General features: G+C 46.7%; 1 protein-coding gene across 2 annotated transcripts in view; it reads left to right on the plus strand.

Annotated features, from left to right (window-relative positions):
• Positions 1-10,314: 10,314 nt before the first annotated feature.
• Habp2 (hyaluronan binding protein 2) overlaps positions 10,315-18,512 on the plus strand; it is a 31,371-nt gene continuing 23,173 nt past the window's right edge. For both annotated transcript variants that reach the window (XM_034489379.2, XM_076925242.1), the window contains exon 1: positions 10,315-10,472. In XM_034489379.2, coding sequence (XP_034345270.2) covers positions 10,404-10,472 — 69 coding nt within the window. In that variant the 5' untranslated portion in view covers positions 10,315-10,403. The remainder of the gene's footprint in view (positions 10,473-18,512) is intronic.

An 18,512-nucleotide genomic window follows, 5' to 3' on the forward strand; every position in this document is an offset into this window, starting at 1 on the left:
GCTCAGCCCTTGGGAGGATTGTATAGCCCTGAATGTCCACAGTAAAGGCATTGGACAGCCTGCCCTCTTACCACATACTTTATTCTTCACAGACTGTGGCAATGCCATCTGTTTGTTCCTTTACATCACTGTCTACCTTTAGAATTGTTCATTTATTTGAAGTGTCTTTTGCACAGTCTTTAGGCTGAACAACTGGGCTCTTGGTGCCACCTGAAACTGTAACATTGGACCCCACACTGTTTCCTGGCTTGCTTGACTGGATGCAGAAACAGTAACATGGAAGATCCTGCTGTAGACATTGGAGGGCAGGCTGCTTTCATGTTCACAGATGAATCCAAGCACTTTGAACTTGGCCCATCCTAACCCACACAGTTGCAGTTCTACAAGGTATGTCCTAATATCCCCCATGTTTCAAACAAAGAAACTGAAACTCAGAACAAGGGCTGTGAGTGATCTTCTCAACTCCATCCACACACTCAAAGCCTGTATTAGATGCACAAACACACACACACACACACACACACACTCGATGAAGATAATCACCCACATGACAACTAATGTCATTTTACATAAGGTCTGTGGTTGGAGTGCCTGCTGAGGGTAAGGATTCATAGCCTGCCATGATAGATGGTGTCTTAGTCAGGGTTTGTATTCCTGCACAAACATCATGACCAAGAAGCAAGTTGGGGAGGGAAGGGTTTATTCAGCTTACACTTCCACATTGCTGTTCATCACCAAAGGAAGTCAGGACTGGAACCCAAGCAAGGCCAAGAAGCAGGAGCTGATGCAGAGGCCATGGAGAGATGCTACTTACTGGCTTGCTTCCCCTGGCTTGCTCAGCTTGCTTTCTTATAGAACCCAAGACTACCAGACCAGGGATGGCACCACCCACAATGGGCCCTCCCCACTTTATTACTAAGTGAGAAAATGCCTTACAGCTGGATCTCATGGAGGCATTTCCTCAAGGGTGATTCCTTTCTCTGTGATACCTCCAGCTTGTATCAAGTTGACACACAAAACCAGGCAGTACAGATGGTCACTGTGTGTCCCTATCACTCTTCCCACATGCCTTCCTCCTCAACTTGCAGGTACTTTGGTGAGGTTCCAGTTTCATGAGTGCTGTAGATCTGTTAGATTTTTTCCACAGAGATATTTTCTGGTGTTCCTCAGAATGCAATGGCACCAAGCACACAGTGACCTCTTAAATGAGTGGAGAAATGCGTGTTTGATGAGAGGCATCACATGACTGGATGGCACCTGCCTGAGTACCTGTTGCTGTCTCACCCTGTCTGACTCAGTTTTATAAAATTCCCATTGGCTGCTGTGCCTGAATTGGAGAACGATGCACATATTCCATGAGAAATTACAGACAAGCCAGGCATGGCTGTCCATGTATGATCTCGGGACTTGGGAAGTTGAGTCAAGAGGATCATGGGCTCAAAACCAAGGCTACAAAGGGAGTTCGGGGCCAGCCTTGGCAACTTGATGAGACACTTGTCTCAAAACACCGGTGAAAAAGGGAGCTGGGGTACAGCATAATGGTAGGTCTCTTACCTAAAACAGGCAAGGTCTCAAGTTCAATCAGTCCCCAGTGCCACAAAGGAAAATAAAAATTTAAAGTAGAGAAAAAGACAAATTAATACAAATTAAGTATCTGTTGTGTTTCAGGAAATGTTGCTAATATCACCGTATATATTTAAGCACAAAACTTATTTAAGAAGACTCAGAAAGATCAAGCAGCTTGCCCAAAGTGACTCAGCAAGTCAATGGCTTTTTTATTGGCAGTCTGATGCCAACCCATACTGTTGCTGGCACAGCACATAGCCAGCATACAGATGTACTTTGGAAAGCCAGCAAATGCCAGAAAATGTCTAGAAATCCAGTTTAGAGAGGGACTCGGAGGTCCCTCTTCCTTCAAAGTGAAGAGGCTTTGAAAGTACTGGTACACTGTATTCAGAAAACCAGCAAGTCTAGACATTCAAATCTCTAGGTCCCTCTTTCTTTCAGGTTTTCTATTTCACGGGAGGAAGAGGATTTTCCATGTGCTAAACGAATGCAGAATTTTACTAAAAATGTTTAATAAATCAAAGATGGCACTGAGAGCCAGAAGTGTCACACAGCCCAAGTGATGGCTCTTTGTGAGGCTGCAGATCCAAGCAGGCAGGCTGTGCTTCCACAAAAATGATTGACAGGATGGGCGGGACCAGAGGGAGAAGCCTGCTCCCTGCCTTAGACACCATCTGAACATCGGAAACGTGAGGGGAAGATTTAAGTCCCACTGAAAGTTTAAAGAAATGGCACAAATGTGGATGGGCCAGTCAAGTAGCAGGGAGGGATCAATGGTGTGTTGGGCCCCATTTCAGCCAAGGTTTGAGCCTTGTGGGAGAGCCTAAGCCTGGCTCAAGTTTTGAGATCTGCCTCAGTCACTTCCATACCAGGGTGACTCAACAAGACCCGTTTGACCCTGCCTCTGCTCAGCTGTTGCTGATGTAGAGCTTTGTCATTGGCCCTGTCAGTCACCCATACCCTCTGTCACCCTTCCCCACTCCCTACGTCATCTCACCCTGCCAAAACTCCTCCTCCCTATGCTCCATGTTTATATAAGTGAGAAGCTGATACATTAACATTGAGTTCCTGCTTCAACAAGACTCCCAGCCAGGTGTGTTTCTTTTGGGCCTTTGACACTCACCATCCCGCTCAGCCCCAGAGAGAGACCCAGTGGGACCAGGACCTCTCTCCTCTCGCCTGGACCTGCCAGCGAGGATCGGACTTGGTGTGTGCTTCAGACTGGGTTGAGCTACACCAGGGCTCCCATATCTCTCCAATGCTCACAGTGCATAGAAGTCAGAACTACCAGTGACTTCAAGCTACAGTTAATGTGGCTAAGGGGAGCACACCACAGTTTGGAGCTCAAAGCTTGACCATGAATTTGGCCAAAGGATAGCGTCTATCTTCTGATCGAGCATGTCTGCCCCCGTTCCTTCATGCATCTATCTATTTATCAAGCCCTTCATACATCAACCCATATATCCATCAATCCATCCACTCATCCATCCATCCATCCATTCATCCATCTACCCTGAATACATTCATTCATCTTTTCCTGTCTGTCTGTCCATCGGTCCAGTCCTCATTAATGCATTTGTCCATATATACATGCATTCACATATTTACCTATCAGCCCACATATTTGTTGATTTATCCAGCCAGCCACAAGCCCTACCTATTCACCCCATCTATCATTTTCCCATCTATCCATCCATCTATCCCTCTGTCCATCCATTACTTTATCCATCTGTCCATCTACCCATTCATACATCCTTTTTTGTTATTCCCCACCCATTCATTCATCATCCAACCATTTCTTTACCAACTAGCCCATCTGTTTAGCTCCCACACCTCACCTATTTATCCAACAGATATTTATCAATGATTGCTTCATGGCACCCTAAGTGGCAAGGAGAAGAGCATATTAATTAAGTGGCAGGGCACAGAGCAAGGCTGGTAGAGTCGGTGGGAGCCAGATCAAGCAGGGACTTGGTAGAAAGTGGGACTTGTTCACAGTTCAAAGGAAAGATACTGAAGAGTTTCATGTAGGGCCATGATGTAATCGCATTGAGTTTTAATGGCTGGAAAATGAATGTAACAGCAAACAGAAGTAAAAGCAGGCTGCCCAACAAGGGCTGCAGGAGGGGAGCCAGTAGGTGGTATTCAAGCACTTGTCCACAGGGCACACAGAGCTGGAGGGACTTGAAGACCTTTCTGGAGATAAAAACATGCCTATGACTTGGGTTGGGGAGGAGAAAAGGAAGAATTCAAGTGACTTTTAAGTTTGTAACTTTCAAAGTCAACATGTGCTCCTGAAAATGGCTGGCTTGGAAGAGGCAAGTCACTCCTTCCATTCTTTAGCTGCCACTACCTAAGCACCATTGCATGCTTGGAATTCAAAACTTGACTTGGAGAAGAGGATGGCTGTCACAGGTCCATCTGGCCTCCTGGTTCAGCTCTACGGCAGGGCACACTTCCTCTGGCCATGCCAAAGCACCACCGGGAATCCAGGATTTTCAGTGTCTTTGAGCCTTCCCATCTTGCACATCCAACTCAGGTCTGTGCCTATCAGATCATGACATTTCTTAAAGATCAAGATTAACCAGGAGTTGTCCATGGGGGCAGGAAACCACTTCTCTCCTACAAACATGGCTTTTGTATGGTGTAAACCATGACAGATGTCAGACGTCTCCTTCTCCATCAGGAACTCAACTATAGTTAAAGCAATATTGAACAAGTGTTCCTACAATAGTATCCTGACTTTCTCTTGGGTATCTGTTAATCTACTGAACATCTGCCATCTGCCCATGAATCTACCTGACCATGCCTGTGACTTCAGCCATCTCTTATTAGACCATACAGAGACTAGGGATGTTTATCTAAAACCCAACTATCCTAGTTTGGGTTTCTATTGCTGTGATGAAACACTGTGACTGAAAACAGGTTGGGGAGGAAAGGGTTATTTGGCTTATACTTCCACGCTGTAGCACAGCATTGAAGGAACTCAAACAAGGCACAAGTCTGGAGACAGGAGCTGGTGCAGAAGCCATGGAGGGATGCTGCTTACTGACTTGCTCCCCATAACTTGCCCAGCTTGCCTTCTTAAAGAACTCAGGGCCACCAGCCCAGAGGTGCAACCATCCACAGTGGGTTAGGCCCTCCCCTATCAATCACTAATTATGAAAGTACCTTCCGGATGGATCTTCTGGAGGTGTTTTTCTCAATTGATGTTCCCTCCTTTCAGATAACTCTAGTGTGTGTCAAGTTGACACAAGACAGACCAGCACAACTGACCCCTTGTCAACTTGACGCAAATCGCTGTAAGTCATACCTTTCCTTTCTTATTTATGCTCAAGATCTCACAATAAAAACATAAATAACATTAAAAAATCTTACATTTTTTACTAATTAAAACACATTATATTTTCAATTTTTTTAAAAAAAAAAAATATCCACTCTTTCTGCAAATGTAAAATCTCTTTTAAAAGTTCCAAGTCTTTCCGGCGTGGGCTTCTATAGAAATCAAAATTATGTTAAATACCTTCTTCAAGAGAAGAATCCGGTCACATTCACAACCTGAACAAAGCAAACACAAACTCCAACAGTGTAAATAATTCCATGTCCAATTATCTGGGATTCACTCACGATCTTCTGGGCTCCTCTAAGGAACTCTCTTCCCCAGTTCTGCCCTCTGCAGCACACACAGCTGGTCTTCAAGGCTCCTCCTGGCTCCACTGCTGCTGCTGCTCTTGGTGGTCATCCCATGGTACTGTCATCTCCCAAACTCTGGGGTCTTCAGTACAGGAATTCAAACAGAGTAGGAGACAAGAACTGATCCAGAGGTCATGGAAGGATGCTGCTGACTGCCTTGCTCCCCATGACTTGCTCAACCTGCTTTCTTATAGAATCCAGGACCACCAGCCCAGGGGTGGAACCACCCACAATGGGCTGGACCTTCCCCATCAATCATTAATTAAAATGCCCTACAGCTGGATCTTAGGAAGGCATTTTCTCAATTAGGCTCTTTTCTCTCAGTTAACTCTAGTTTGTGTGTCGGGTACAGAGGCTGTGGCTCCTCAGTTCACAGTAGGACAATTCTGAGGGGTGCCATGGCTCCAAAACTTTACAGAGAATAAGCCCCTGCTTATTCTCTGTAAAGTCTCATTATTCTTATGACTAGTGCAGCCCAACCCCTCCCTCTGTTTACCTGCCTTCCCCACCCCCAGTGGATGTGCATCCTAAAAGCACCACCCAAACAAGCTTCCACACCCAAATTTCAGCAGCTCTGTCTCCCAGGATTCCCAACCTAAGACCACAGTGATGCTACTGCCACTAGGACATGCTTCTTCAATTAACACTGTGGACTGGCTACCCCGACAATCAATAGTAAGAGGGAAAGGAGGCTGCTGAATAGGAAACAGGTAACCTTTGCTGATAAGTCCTCATGGCGAACACACCCCAATACCCAAGAGTCAGTGCTGTGCCAAAAGAAGAGGAGTCGCCTGCAAACAGAAGGCTTGAAATCCTGGCCTTGTCTCAAGCTATGTGACTTTTAACAAATTGCTTACCAAATTTCTCCTGGTCCCACTTAGCTAAAACGTGGGCCAAAACACCTTACATGGCAGTTAGAAAGACTTCCATGAGCTTGTAGATGTTCCTGGAGAGAAAAGATGTCCAGTAAACGTTGATGTCTTTCTTCTCTGCTCTGTTCTGGGTACACCCTAGCATCTCCCAGGCCAGAGAACATAGAATGTAACAAATCTGAAAACAGTGACTGGCCAGGGTCCTTAAACAGAGAAAAGTTAACACCCCTTGTCCTTCCCAGGTGAGGGCTCCTGGAAGTTAATGGAAGGGACCGGAAGCTATAAGCACAAGCGGGTATTGAGGGTAATTAGAAGAATTCTGCCCCACACCTGTGTTCTTACTGGGATGACATAAAGAACCAATCTGAGACCAGCCACTCCATGGGAGTTTTTGTAAGATGATAACTCTCTTCCTTATTCCCCAGATCATTGTCCAACGGTAAGGTAGGCACTTTGTAAATGCTTGCAGCTTGAATGGCTTAGCAAGCTCCCATCTTTCACCCCCACAAAGCCCCACGCCGCTGTGGCACTGAGAAATCAAGGTTCTTCTGAGTTAGCTTTTTGAGGAAGACCATGTGACATCAGTCCAGAGCCCTTCTCTTCTTGTCCAGATTACTGTGTATTGTCTGTGTACCTCCTTCTATAGCAGCACTGTGGAAGCATGGGCCTGCTGTTTGCATACTTACACTGGAACATAACCGTGTTCTTGACATGAACCTGGTCCGTGGTTACAATCATGGCAGGACTGAGAAACTGCTGTAAAAACTCTGTGGCCAAAAACAACCCGAAATATTTATATTCTCTGAACTGTTTAGAAAATGTGTTCACCTTCCTCCCAGAGAGGCCAGTTAAGAATGCAGGACTTCCCCAAAAGGTGGCCATCCCATAGGGGAGTCTCGCTGTCACAAGCAACCTATTCTGAAGATCTCTACTCTTGTCAGTTCCCTCAATAAGCACGAAGCCCTTGGCCCTGACTTCTCCTGCACACCTCTCAGTAAAGCCATGAAGAAGAAACTGCTTCCATTTTACAGATGGGAAAACTGACACTCTGAGAAAGTAGATAATTGACCCCAAGTTACATGGTAGGTGTGGCCAAGAGTCTGGACCCTAGGTCAGTTCTGATTCTAGGCTGCCATCTATCCCAGGGTCTTGTCTCTTCCAGGTTGCCATCTCTCCCAGGCTGCTGTCTCTCCACACTGAAGGCTTAGCAGGAAGAAGACTGGCTTTGAAGACAAGGATCGAACATGAGTCATGTCCATTCACTCGTGACATGCTTCTACTAACGAGAGTCCTGGGCACATCAGAAAGGACCTGTCCTAGCCAGGACTCTGCGAGTGTGTCTTTCCTGAGGGCAGAAGGAACAGCTCAGTGGAAACCAGCTTCCCAGCTTGTTGTTCAGGACAGAGCTCCATTCAGAGGCATGTAACCCAACACATGAGAACCTGACTCCCAGAGAGCCCAGAACACAGACCAGTGGGGACCCCTGAAACCTCCACCACACAGCCTCAAGGAGAAACCCAGGGCTCCCAGGTGGCTCTGTTTCAACTCCCCAGCTAAGCACAGATTACACAGTAAGCCAGTCCCCTTTGTCCTAGGGAACTAAAAGGACTGTCTTATAAAGAATTATCTCTAGAGAGTGTAGTGTAGACATGTATTCAGTTCATATCATCATGATGATAAAATTTTGGAGAAACAAGAGACAATATATTGGAGGCCTGTAGTTATTTTTTTAAAAAAAGTGGAAAAATGCTCCTTTTTTTTTTAAGTAAGAAAGGAAAGATGGCCTGACAGGAAACAAGTCCAGCTTGCAGAGATAAGCAGCAAATACATTCTGCTCACTTCCTGTTGAGGACTGCACTGCCCTACACTTTGGAGCTACTATGTTGCTGTCCACACTGCCCCACGCTTTGGGGCTACTAAGTGCTCTGGTCAAGAGAGAGAGTGGGAATGAAGTGGCAAGAGACGCGAAGAATGGAGACAAGACAGGATATGTGGTCAGGTCTTAAGTCTCGTCCCGTCTCGTTTATTGAAAGGAAATCTGGGGTATTTATAAGCACAAGCAGGAGAACACAGGTGAAAACATTTTACCACGTGCACCATGCAGCTGGGGTCCTTAAACAGCAAAACAAGCTATGTGGGATAAACAAGATGTTTCAGCTGTTGTAGGCTTTTGAAAAACAAGTCTCTCATTAGGGTATATGGTTCCAGATGGCTGCAAAGTTGATCTAGCCGCTTTCTGCTAAAGTAGGCTCCCAACAACTTCCTTTTGACACAGGAAGAGAAGCTTCTGGTTTGTTTTCTGGGAATCTCTCCACCAAGTGAGATTCACTGGTATACATCAGGAGAGGAAACGGAGATGCCGAGTTGGTGAGTCAGAGCGGCGGCTTTACCCTCGATGTCTGCAGATGCTCCAGCTTCAAACCCGGAAAGTGGGGGTGACTCGCATGGCCTCTCACCTTGCTTTACAGTCACATAACCACAGAGAGCACCCTCAGAACACCCCAGTGAGCCACTGAACTGCCACTGTCACCTCCCTGTCTCCTTAAAGCTTCTGTCTGTGCGATTTCGATACCACTGACTAGTTATCCGTCTTTTATGCTTACTGCCAACCAAAGTTAACTGATTTACTTTTCCAATAGCAACCTGCTCCTTAAGAATGAAGCACGAAGCCTAGGGCTATGGTTTGGTAGGTAAAGTGTCCTGAATTTGGTTCCCCAGCACCCACATCAAAGCTAGGCATGGCGGCACACACCTGTGACCTCAGCATGGAGAGATGGAGACAGAAAGTTCACACACACTTGCTGGCCAGCCAGTCTGGCTGAAATGATGAGCTTGGGTTTAATCTCTCTCTCTCTCTCTCTCTCTCTCTCTCTCTCTCTCTCTCTCTCTCCCTCCCTCTCTCTCTCTCTCTCTCTCTCTCTCTCTCTCTCTCTCTCTCTCACACACACACACACACACACACACTGCTTTTTCACATCCAATTTGGTCTTCACATGGATCTGCTTCTACTTAGTCCTTGGCTGTCATCTTGAGATAAAATACCCATCTGCTGAACCAATTGTTCACCTGTTCATGTCCCCTACCTAAATCTACTGAGTGTCCATCTATCTCGGGAGCTCACTGGTCATCTCCCTCAGCCCCATGAACATTCCATCTAAGGGAACAGAGAGAGGAGCTATTGATGAGATAGGAGAAATTGTCCTCACTATGGCCTTGTGAAGTCTGCAGAGCAAAACCCATCTAGTGAGTGGCTTTGACTTAAGGCCCCTGCATGGGGCTTGTGGGGTTCACTGCTGTGGTCAGTGGCTTCTAGAGGGAGGAGCAGCCTCTGGCTGAGCAGCGTGAGTGCACATACCCTATAGGGTGGCTGACGTGAGAAGTCATTTGGCATCATTTCAAGCCTACATTGAAGAATCGGGTTGGAGGATTCCTGGAGCCTATCCATAGATTACTGTGGACAGACAGGAGCTTGGGATCTGCTCTAGCTGAGATCCATTGAGTCCACAAGAACCCATCCTTCCCAGGTCATCACTGTTTCTGTAGCCTGCCCACAACCTGTGGTGCTAGGCTGGGACACACTGGGAACAATTGTCCCCAAAGTGAGCACCATGGTTGTCGAAGAAAGTCTCCAACAAAAGGGGGAAATAAATAAAAGTAAAAACCTTCTGTAATGAAATTTAAAGGAAGACTTTTGAAGCCAACACGCTGCTGTGGGCAGCTCTTCAAAGGGCCCGGGATCAATGTCTGTCGATAGCAGTTTGGCATTCTTTAATTTATCGTTCATGAATATAAAGTGTGATGTTATTAGGGGCCCGTCCATGCCTCGGTTCTGGTTGAGATTTGAAGATCAGAAATCTAGCAGTAATCTCAGAAGTGGCAGCGGTCCTTGCCCTATCTGGAGTCCTTTATCCTGTGGCTGAGACGCCACCCGTGCATCCAGGCCTCAACAGCACTGAACATTCCCGCGCTCCTACCTGCACCCACAAGCCATGTGGCCCTTTATTTTGCCTCCTGTCTTTGGAGACTTTTTTTTCTGCAGAAGACAAGGCACCCCTTGACTCTGCCCAACCCCCAAGTTGCCATTTGTTTAATCAAGATAGTTGGTTCGCAAAACATTAAACAGTATTTGATGCCTAGTTAATAATTTGCATCCTCTTCATTTGTTCCGGAATCCCCAGAGACTGACATCCCCACCCCCACTCCCACCCCCAAAGGAAGAGACAAGAAGAAAAACTGCAGAGGGATCGAACTGAGAGGCCTTCAACTGCACAGATGTTTGTCAGGATGTTGGTGATCCGAGTTCTGCTGCTAATCACCTTCGTGGGGAAGTCATCCGTCGGGGTAAGTGGCCATCTCTCATTTCTATGGTTGAGAGACTCTGAGGGTTTTAGCAAAATCAAACCATCTGGGTTAGAAGCAAGGAAAATCTTAAATTGGGAAAGGCTGGTGTTGCCAAGTTGCGTGTGTTCTGACCACAAGAGCTAAACAGGCTGTATCCTGGACTTCTGGGCAGTCAGGTTTGTCATGACGTGTGTGACATGAGTTCCTGTGGCAGAGCCTCCATGAATTCATTCCCACAGAGGTGACTAGGGCACACAAATACTCTGTAGCATGGATGAAATCCGGCATACACCTCAAGGAATCCTCTGAGAAGTCATGGAGAGAAACCCACATACTCTGTCCCTAGGAGATTATATTAGGGGACCAGCCTTAGCTCACAGGTCAGATCATCTAGCCATCTGGGGCTGACATTAAGGACTCCTGAGCTCTGACCTCAGGGGGATACCCTGGTGCCTGAAAGGATCCCAGCAAAGGATTTACTTAGCTGCCTTCATTTGTGGAGAAGCCCCATGGTTAATACTTACTTTTCTTTTTCCCATGACCACAGTAGATGAGACAGGAAAGATGAGCCAGGGCCCAAGGTAGCTTGTGGTGAGCCAGAAAGGGAAACATTGTAAGGGGGCTTTGACCAAGGGACTGAGGCCTTTGTGTCGAATGAGTAGTGGAGATGCTGGTGCATCTAAGCAGGGAGCAGAGCTTCCTGGAGTCTCCACACTGGCTATGGACCGAGGCTTGAGTGTTGAGCCTTGGAGCCAGAAACAGTCTTGGTTTTGTCATAATATAACTGCGGAATATACGGCCGTAATAATCTTCCCTGAGCCTCCAGGGAATCACCAACAACCAACTGCTAGTGTAGCCATGGTGACAAAAGGTTGCAGACATGGCGTCTTCCAGTAAGCTCTTTCTGCTTTTGTTTCTCTTGGTGCTGCTGCTGCTGCTTAAACCCAAGATCTTTATCATGTGTGCTAGGCAAACTGTTTACTGGGGAGCCAATCCCCACCCTAGAGTCAGTTCTTCTCAGAGAAAATGCCCAGAATGAGCATAACTCCCCTATAAAAATCAGAACATAGTCCCTTTGACGAAGAGACGCAGAGGAGAGCTGGGAGAGGGTGGGAGTCCTTGTAAACTTCTTGCATCAGGTTAAGCACTTTTGAATTGGATTTCCCCTTTTACAGTGTTTCCTGAGGGAATGCAATGAAAGCACAGCCTTGCTTATTAGCATTTCCATAAGATAATAGTTGAACCTCACCTGTCAGCCAGTTAACCCAGCTCAGCCACCTTCCATAGGCCCAGGTTCAGTTGCCAAGTGATCTGCTTTAGAAAGGAGTTTCTTTCCAAACTATGAGGTGGAGGCTGCAATTATAGATAGCTATCAAGCCCGGTGACCTGGTCTTCTAATTTCTTGGTGGGCACGTGGGCCTAAGAAAGAGCAGCTATCACACAGGTGTACAAAAAGGCAGTGGAAATTTTCAGAGGCCCAGAGAGAACACTAGCAGAAAACAACTGAGCCTCAAGTTTGTAGGCAGGAAGGGATGGCACAATGTTTGATGTTTACAAAAGGATAATATTGCCCCAGCCCCCAACTCTCCCACACACGTCTTTTTGTAAGATCCTGGGAATTTTTATGGTTATCAATGAAGCTGTAGGTCAATAATGGATAAAAGAAAACATCTGAGGGCTAGCCTCTAGCCTCTGGGCAGTGAGCTTAGTCGATTCCAGAGAGAAGACTCGAAGTCTTCCCAGTGTCTGCATGTTTGCTTACCCAGGTGTGTGCCAAACAGGTGGTTGGGACATCTTTTCATGTTCCACAGGCTGGTGCACTGCACTGGGACAAAGCAGCCAAGTTGGATGCTTAGGAGAGTTTCAGGTTTCACTGGGGACAAAGCTGCAAAGCTTGATGGGCTGAGTGGCCTTTTCTACATACATAACTAAAAATAATAACCAGTGCAGCACTCAGGAGATTTAGGCGGGAGGATTATGAGCGCCAGGCCACTCTTGGCTATATAGTGAGCTACATGGGCCAGCTTGTCCTATGCAGCCAGATCCTATATCAATATAATAATAATAATAATAATAATAATAATAATAATAATAATAATGAACTGATAGTACATAGTAGAGTCAGTCCTAGTGCTAGCCCCTAAGTTTGCTATGGATTGGTTCACTGCCAAAAGGGCCCCCCAAGCCATAGGTGACCCATTTTACAGAACTGGATAACATGGCCCCAAGCCCCATAGCTGGGAAATAACATGGTTAAACTTTAAGCTTGTAGAGGAAAGGCCTGGGTCCCTAAGTACAAGACCTCTTGGTGATTGTGGTTTCAGGACCCACATCCTTTCAGGAGGCACAAGGTCATTTGTAGGGCAGAGGGTAGTGGGCTCCATGTACCTCTGAAGCTGAAAGAAGGGAGTCTTGGCATCAGGACTACCTCAGGCATCATGCCAACTTATCCTTAGGGTCATGTACATAAGAGGCTCTTTTTAAAAGCATTTATCACCATCATCTTCGTCAGTGTGTGTGTGTGTGTGTGTGTGTGTGTGTATGTACAAAAGGACAACCAGTGAGGATCAGGTATCTCTTTCCACCCTGTGGGTTCCTGGGATTTGAACTCAAATAGTCAGGCTTGGTACCAAGCCCCTTTAGCTTCTAAGCATCTCCCTGGCCTCTGCCTAAGACTTTATTTAGAATTTAATTCTCAGATACCACGGCAGGGAGCTCCAGGCATCCTTCATATGCCTTCATGCCTAGTCTAGACTGGTTTGTGCACATATTTTGCAAATCATGTTGAGAGTCCATCAGCATAGCTGTGAGACATTGTTCCTGGTCTCCAGAGAAGAACATAAGACCCGAGCAGAGCTGCTGGGCTTTTGTGCCAGGCCTGAGACAGAGTCTGTCTGACCCTCATCCTTACAGGAAGACCACCCAGCTGCCAAAAAGTCAGGCACTGTCCTAGAAATCTCTTCAACAGTGATTCTTAGGATGTTTGGTGGTTCGGTACACTGAGCTTGACCACAGTGAAATTCTACCTCTTTCAGGATCAGAATGAGAGAATAATGCTTGTAAGTCCTGTCCTGCTTCTATGAAGATGCTGGTTTCTCCATTACTGCATAAAAGGGATGTGTAAGCAAATGCTTGCTTGCTTACAAATTTGTATTGTTTGACTTCCGTAATCTTCCTAAGGGCCGGACCACAGAAATGGCCTGTGTAGACAAGAGATTGCACACTGGGAGCTTGGAGTACGTGCTTCTGCTCACAGCCTACTTTTGCGTGTTGTGAAGAAGGTCAGATGGCAGAGCATTCTCTTTGTCTTTCAGTTGCCAGGCAGCATTTAAGAAGCAGAACATCTCAAATAAAGATAGAGATTTCCAAGGTTTCATAAAAGTTGCACATTCTGGTAACAGTGAGCATCATTCCTGTCCACACCACACCATGAAGGGGATGCCTATGGTCCAACTCTGTATCTTTCATCACATGATTGGTAGAGGGAAAGGGGGAAGGAGGGAGGGAGGGAAGGAAGAGAGACAGGTGCACAGAGGCAAAGTAGACTTACACAGTTTTTGCCCAAACACACCACAAAGGGTAAAGTATTAATGCCAGTTTGGAGTGGGCCAGTCCCCAGTCTCAACACTCAAATCCACGTGGGTAGAACCTCTGAGCCCCCTTTTGGGTGAAACCCCAACACCCCAGAATGCAGCTTTTTTTTTCATGCTTTGGGGTTCCCCTCTTCTCTAATCCAGGCAAAGATTTCTGGAGAAGGGGAAAGATTGAATTTCCCTGAAACCTCTCATAAATTTAAGGGGGAAAATCCCCCCAAAACAAAAACTTGATTGCAAACAGGAGGACAACTCATTAGCTTAGCAGTGTACACTGGTATTTAGGGAAATCGGGTCGCTGAAGTCACATGTGTATGTAAGCAGGAATATATTTATATTCTAAATGCATTAGGGTTTCCCAGATGCAAAAGAAATTCTGCTGTCACAGAGAAACAGCATGGCAGAAGACTCAGCAGCCGGGATTTTAAATAAAACATGTTTTCTCTTCATAATTAATATAACAAAGTTTCCTGGCTTAGGGTTTGGCAAAGATCCCAGGGAAAAACAGCAAGGGGGGGGGCTGTGTGACTCGCTATGATCGACCCAACCTCGGAGTTTCCTGTGCTCAGAGGGCTCTCCTGGGCCCGCCCCTCCCATGCTGTGCACCGAGCGATTTGAAAATAACAGCAGTAGAATAAACTTGTTGACACTGATATCTTGTAACGGTACCACCATCATCTATTGACTTTTACCACATCTTTCTTGTGGTCTGAACTTCCTGACAAGCCCGCGAGGTAGGGCCATGACCAATTTCATAGATAATAAAGCGAGCTACAGAGATGAGGTAAGCTGTCCAAGATGGTGCCCACGGCAGGCCAGGGCACTGGGCTCAAACACACCTATCCAAAGCCGGTTTCAAGGTTTGTACCCAAGGTGACATCGGTGGGTGGTCACACCAGGTCTGTTTGATGTGGACCCAAAGGTGGCAGGCTAGAGTATGGCTGCTGATTCCTGCTTACGCCGAGGCTCCCTCTAAGAGGTGAAGGTGGTTCATTCTGGCAGCCTCCCTTCAGCCCAGGAAGTTTCCCTTCCTGACATCAGAAGAATCAGTCATGCCGGACAACCAAGTAATTAAACTTCAGTCACGGATGAATCTGCTTCAGAAATTCTGCCACAGCCTATGCTGATAATGTCTTAATACTTTTGTTAAACAGACTTAACCTTTACCTACTTTATTTTTTAAAATTTATTCTTACTACTTTCCGTGTGTATGTACATGCATATGTGTGTATGTGTGTGTACATGCATGTGAGTGTACATGCATGTGTGTGGACCTGAGTGTACATGTATGCATGTGTGTGTGCCAGTGTACTTTCATGCATGTGTGCATGAGTGTACATGTATGTGTGTGCATGTGTGTACATGCATGTGTGTCACCTGAGTGTGCATGCATGTGTGTACGTGAACATAAATGCATGTGTGTGTACTTGGGTGTATTTGCATGAATGTGTACCTGATTGTACATGCATGCATGTGTGCATGAATGTATATGCATGTGAACATGTGTGTACATGCATGCATCCTTGCATGAGTGTGCATGCACATGGAGTCCAGAAGTTGGTGTTAAATATCTCCTCTGTCACTCTTCATCTTGTTCTTTCTTTCTCACTATGTAGCCCCAGGGAGCCTAGAAACCAGAGAGCTCTACCTGGCTCTGCTTCCCAATTGCCAACATTAAAGACGTGTGCCACTGTCCCTCCTTATTTTTTGAGACAGGGTCTCTCTCTGAGTCTGGGGCTCACCTACTCAGCCAAGATGGCTGGCCTGCAAGTTCCAGGAATCCTGCTGTTTCCATCCCTCGCCTGTGAGATCGCAGGCACATGCTACTGTCATGCCTAGCTTTCCACAGCAGTTCTTGGGAACTGAATCCATATCTTTATGCTTGCATGACAAACACTTTACTGATTAAACCAAATCCCCAATCCCTATGCATGTATACACACACACACACACAACTAATAAAAACAAGGGCAAAGGTCAGAGACACCTGTCCCTGGTTAAGAATGCATTTTCTGGCTCCATGGGATCCTGAAGGCCTCGCTTCTCCACAGGGTCCCTATGCACTACAGTGTGAAACCTAGGGATGTTAAACCAGAAGTGCTCCACATCCGGAGATGCTCTTTTGTCTTCCCTGCCCATCTCTGCCTGCTCTTGTCACATGAAACATAGCTCTCAGGCCGCTGGGCAGAGGCCTAGTGAGACAACTCTGGCCCTTGTAGCAAGGGAACCGCTTGGAGTCCCTCTGAGCTAGGTACAGAGGGTCAGTTAGAACTAGGGGACCTGAGCCCCCAAAGTCCTCCCAGATCTTCCAATAGCCACTTTGCTGATGTCAGCTTCCTCTCCTCGTTTGAAGTCTGTTCAGCTCCTCTCTATAAAGGGATTCCTGCAGGTCCCCAAGAAGGAATTTATCTGCAGTACCTTTGGGGCATCCACCCCACAAGAGCCTTCCCCTCCCCACCTGAGCGTGAAGGCAGCACAGCCATGCTGAGCCTACCAACTGAGGCGGCACTGAGAACATTCCGGAAAACCGAGACACCTTCTGGTAAAGAAGTGGTGGCTTTGTACCAACCCCAGTGGCTATAATTTCTTCCAGTGGAAAATAACAAATATGGCTTGGATGTGAAATGCACCCCAGACCCTGGGGTCATTTTGAACACCTGTTCCCTAGTTGGTGATACTATTTTGAAAGGTTACAAACAGAGCTTTTGAGACATGGGCTCTAGCTGCTTGGTAAAGACCACTAGAGGCAGTCATTGAAGACTACAGACTAGCCCCACCTCTGGCCAAGTATCTCCACTCTCTGCTCTTGCTGGGATATGCTCAAAGCGTGCGCCCAGCTCCTGCAACCACAGAGACGACGCTGCACCAGCTATCCTGATAGACTGTGAGCAAGAACAAACCCGCCCTCCTTTAAATTGCTTGCTAGGTATTTGGCCAGGGCGACGCAAGTGTAATGAATACAAGTGTTGTTGCAGATCCAAGGAACCAGAAGCTCGTGCATCCCCCAGTGGGAGGAGCATGAGATGGTGCACCTGTGGAAAACAGCACAGCAGCTCTCAGGAAATACAGGCAGACCACACCTGAACCTCAAGTTTCCATCTAGGGACACGTATCCAGAAAACTAGGGAGAAGGGATGTGTGCACATAGAAATCCAGGATTCAGAGCTGGAATAGTTCTAAATCCATGGCTAAAAGTTCTCTCTCCACTCTGGAGAGGCAACCAGGCCCAGTCCTTTAAGCGAGACCAATCAGTTGTGATTACGTATTGTTTAAATCCCACTGAAACCAGGAACGGAGGTCAAGGGAGAAATAAGACTGACAAAAATGTTTCTTGAGACGTGTTTACCACACTGGACTGGCAGAGACACCCTTTCACACTCTCCCCCAGCTGCCACTGTGGCAATGTGGCTCCCCCTGCCACCTCCCAAGCCTAGACCCTTCCAGATAGAACATCAATGAAGTGTCCCAATAACAGAGTCCTTGGTATTTTCATCTCACTCCAAACCTGTTCTTTGGGATTGAGGAGCTGTTCTGTCTTCTCTGTGCTGGGTAATTTCTGTCGATTTGACACAAACTACAGTCACCTGTGAGAAAGGTCCCTCAGTTGAGAAATTGCCTCCACCAGATTGCCCTGTGGACAAGTCTGTGTGGCATTTTGTTGACTGTTGATTGTTGTGAAAAGGCCCAGGTTCCACCCTTGGGCAGGTGATCCTGGAAGATGTAAAAGAAGCAATTGAACGTGAGCCTGTGATGGGGCCAGCAAGCGTGTTCCCCCATGGCTTCTTCCTCTGCTCCTCTGTGCTCCTCAGTGATATCCAACAATGGGGGCAAGTGAGACAAGTTAACCCTTTCTCCCATGTGGCTCTCGGTCATACTTACCACAGCAAGAGAAACCAAACCAGGACAGTCTCCATCCTTCTACTGCAATGTGAGCCATGTGATGACCCCTAATCTCTCTCCCTGGTGGCTAAGAACCAGGACTCTGATGGACAATGGACACTCACATTCCAAGGCTATGTTAATGCTTTGGGGTAAGTTGATAATTACAGTATTGTAATGATCAATTGCTTTGGGGGATAAACAAGACAGTGTATATGGAACATTTTACCGCCACCCCTGGCTCACTGCCAGTTCTTCATAATTCTACAGAGAGCTCCATTTTCGCATTTGCTTCTTGGCTCTCCCCCCCCACACACCACTTCCTCCACTGAGTCTCATCTTCAGAGTCTTAAGTCCCAGGAGGAAGGGCTCTTCTATTATTCCCTTCCTGAGAAAGGTCAGAATAGAATGGCGGGTGGAAAGAGACAAATGGTATCTGTTCTTCCTGCTTCTGATACAGTGGGGGTTAATATGTAGATACCTAGATACCAGCCAGGTGTAGGGCCACTTCCACCTGGCACCATGGCCTCTCTGTGAGTGGAAACAGGGCCATACAATGAGTACACAG

Source organism: Arvicanthis niloticus, chromosome 1, assembly GCF_011762505.2.
Source record: "Arvicanthis niloticus isolate mArvNil1 chromosome 1, mArvNil1.pat.X, whole genome shotgun sequence".
Classification (NCBI taxonomy): domain Eukaryota; kingdom Metazoa; phylum Chordata; class Mammalia; order Rodentia; family Muridae; genus Arvicanthis; species Arvicanthis niloticus.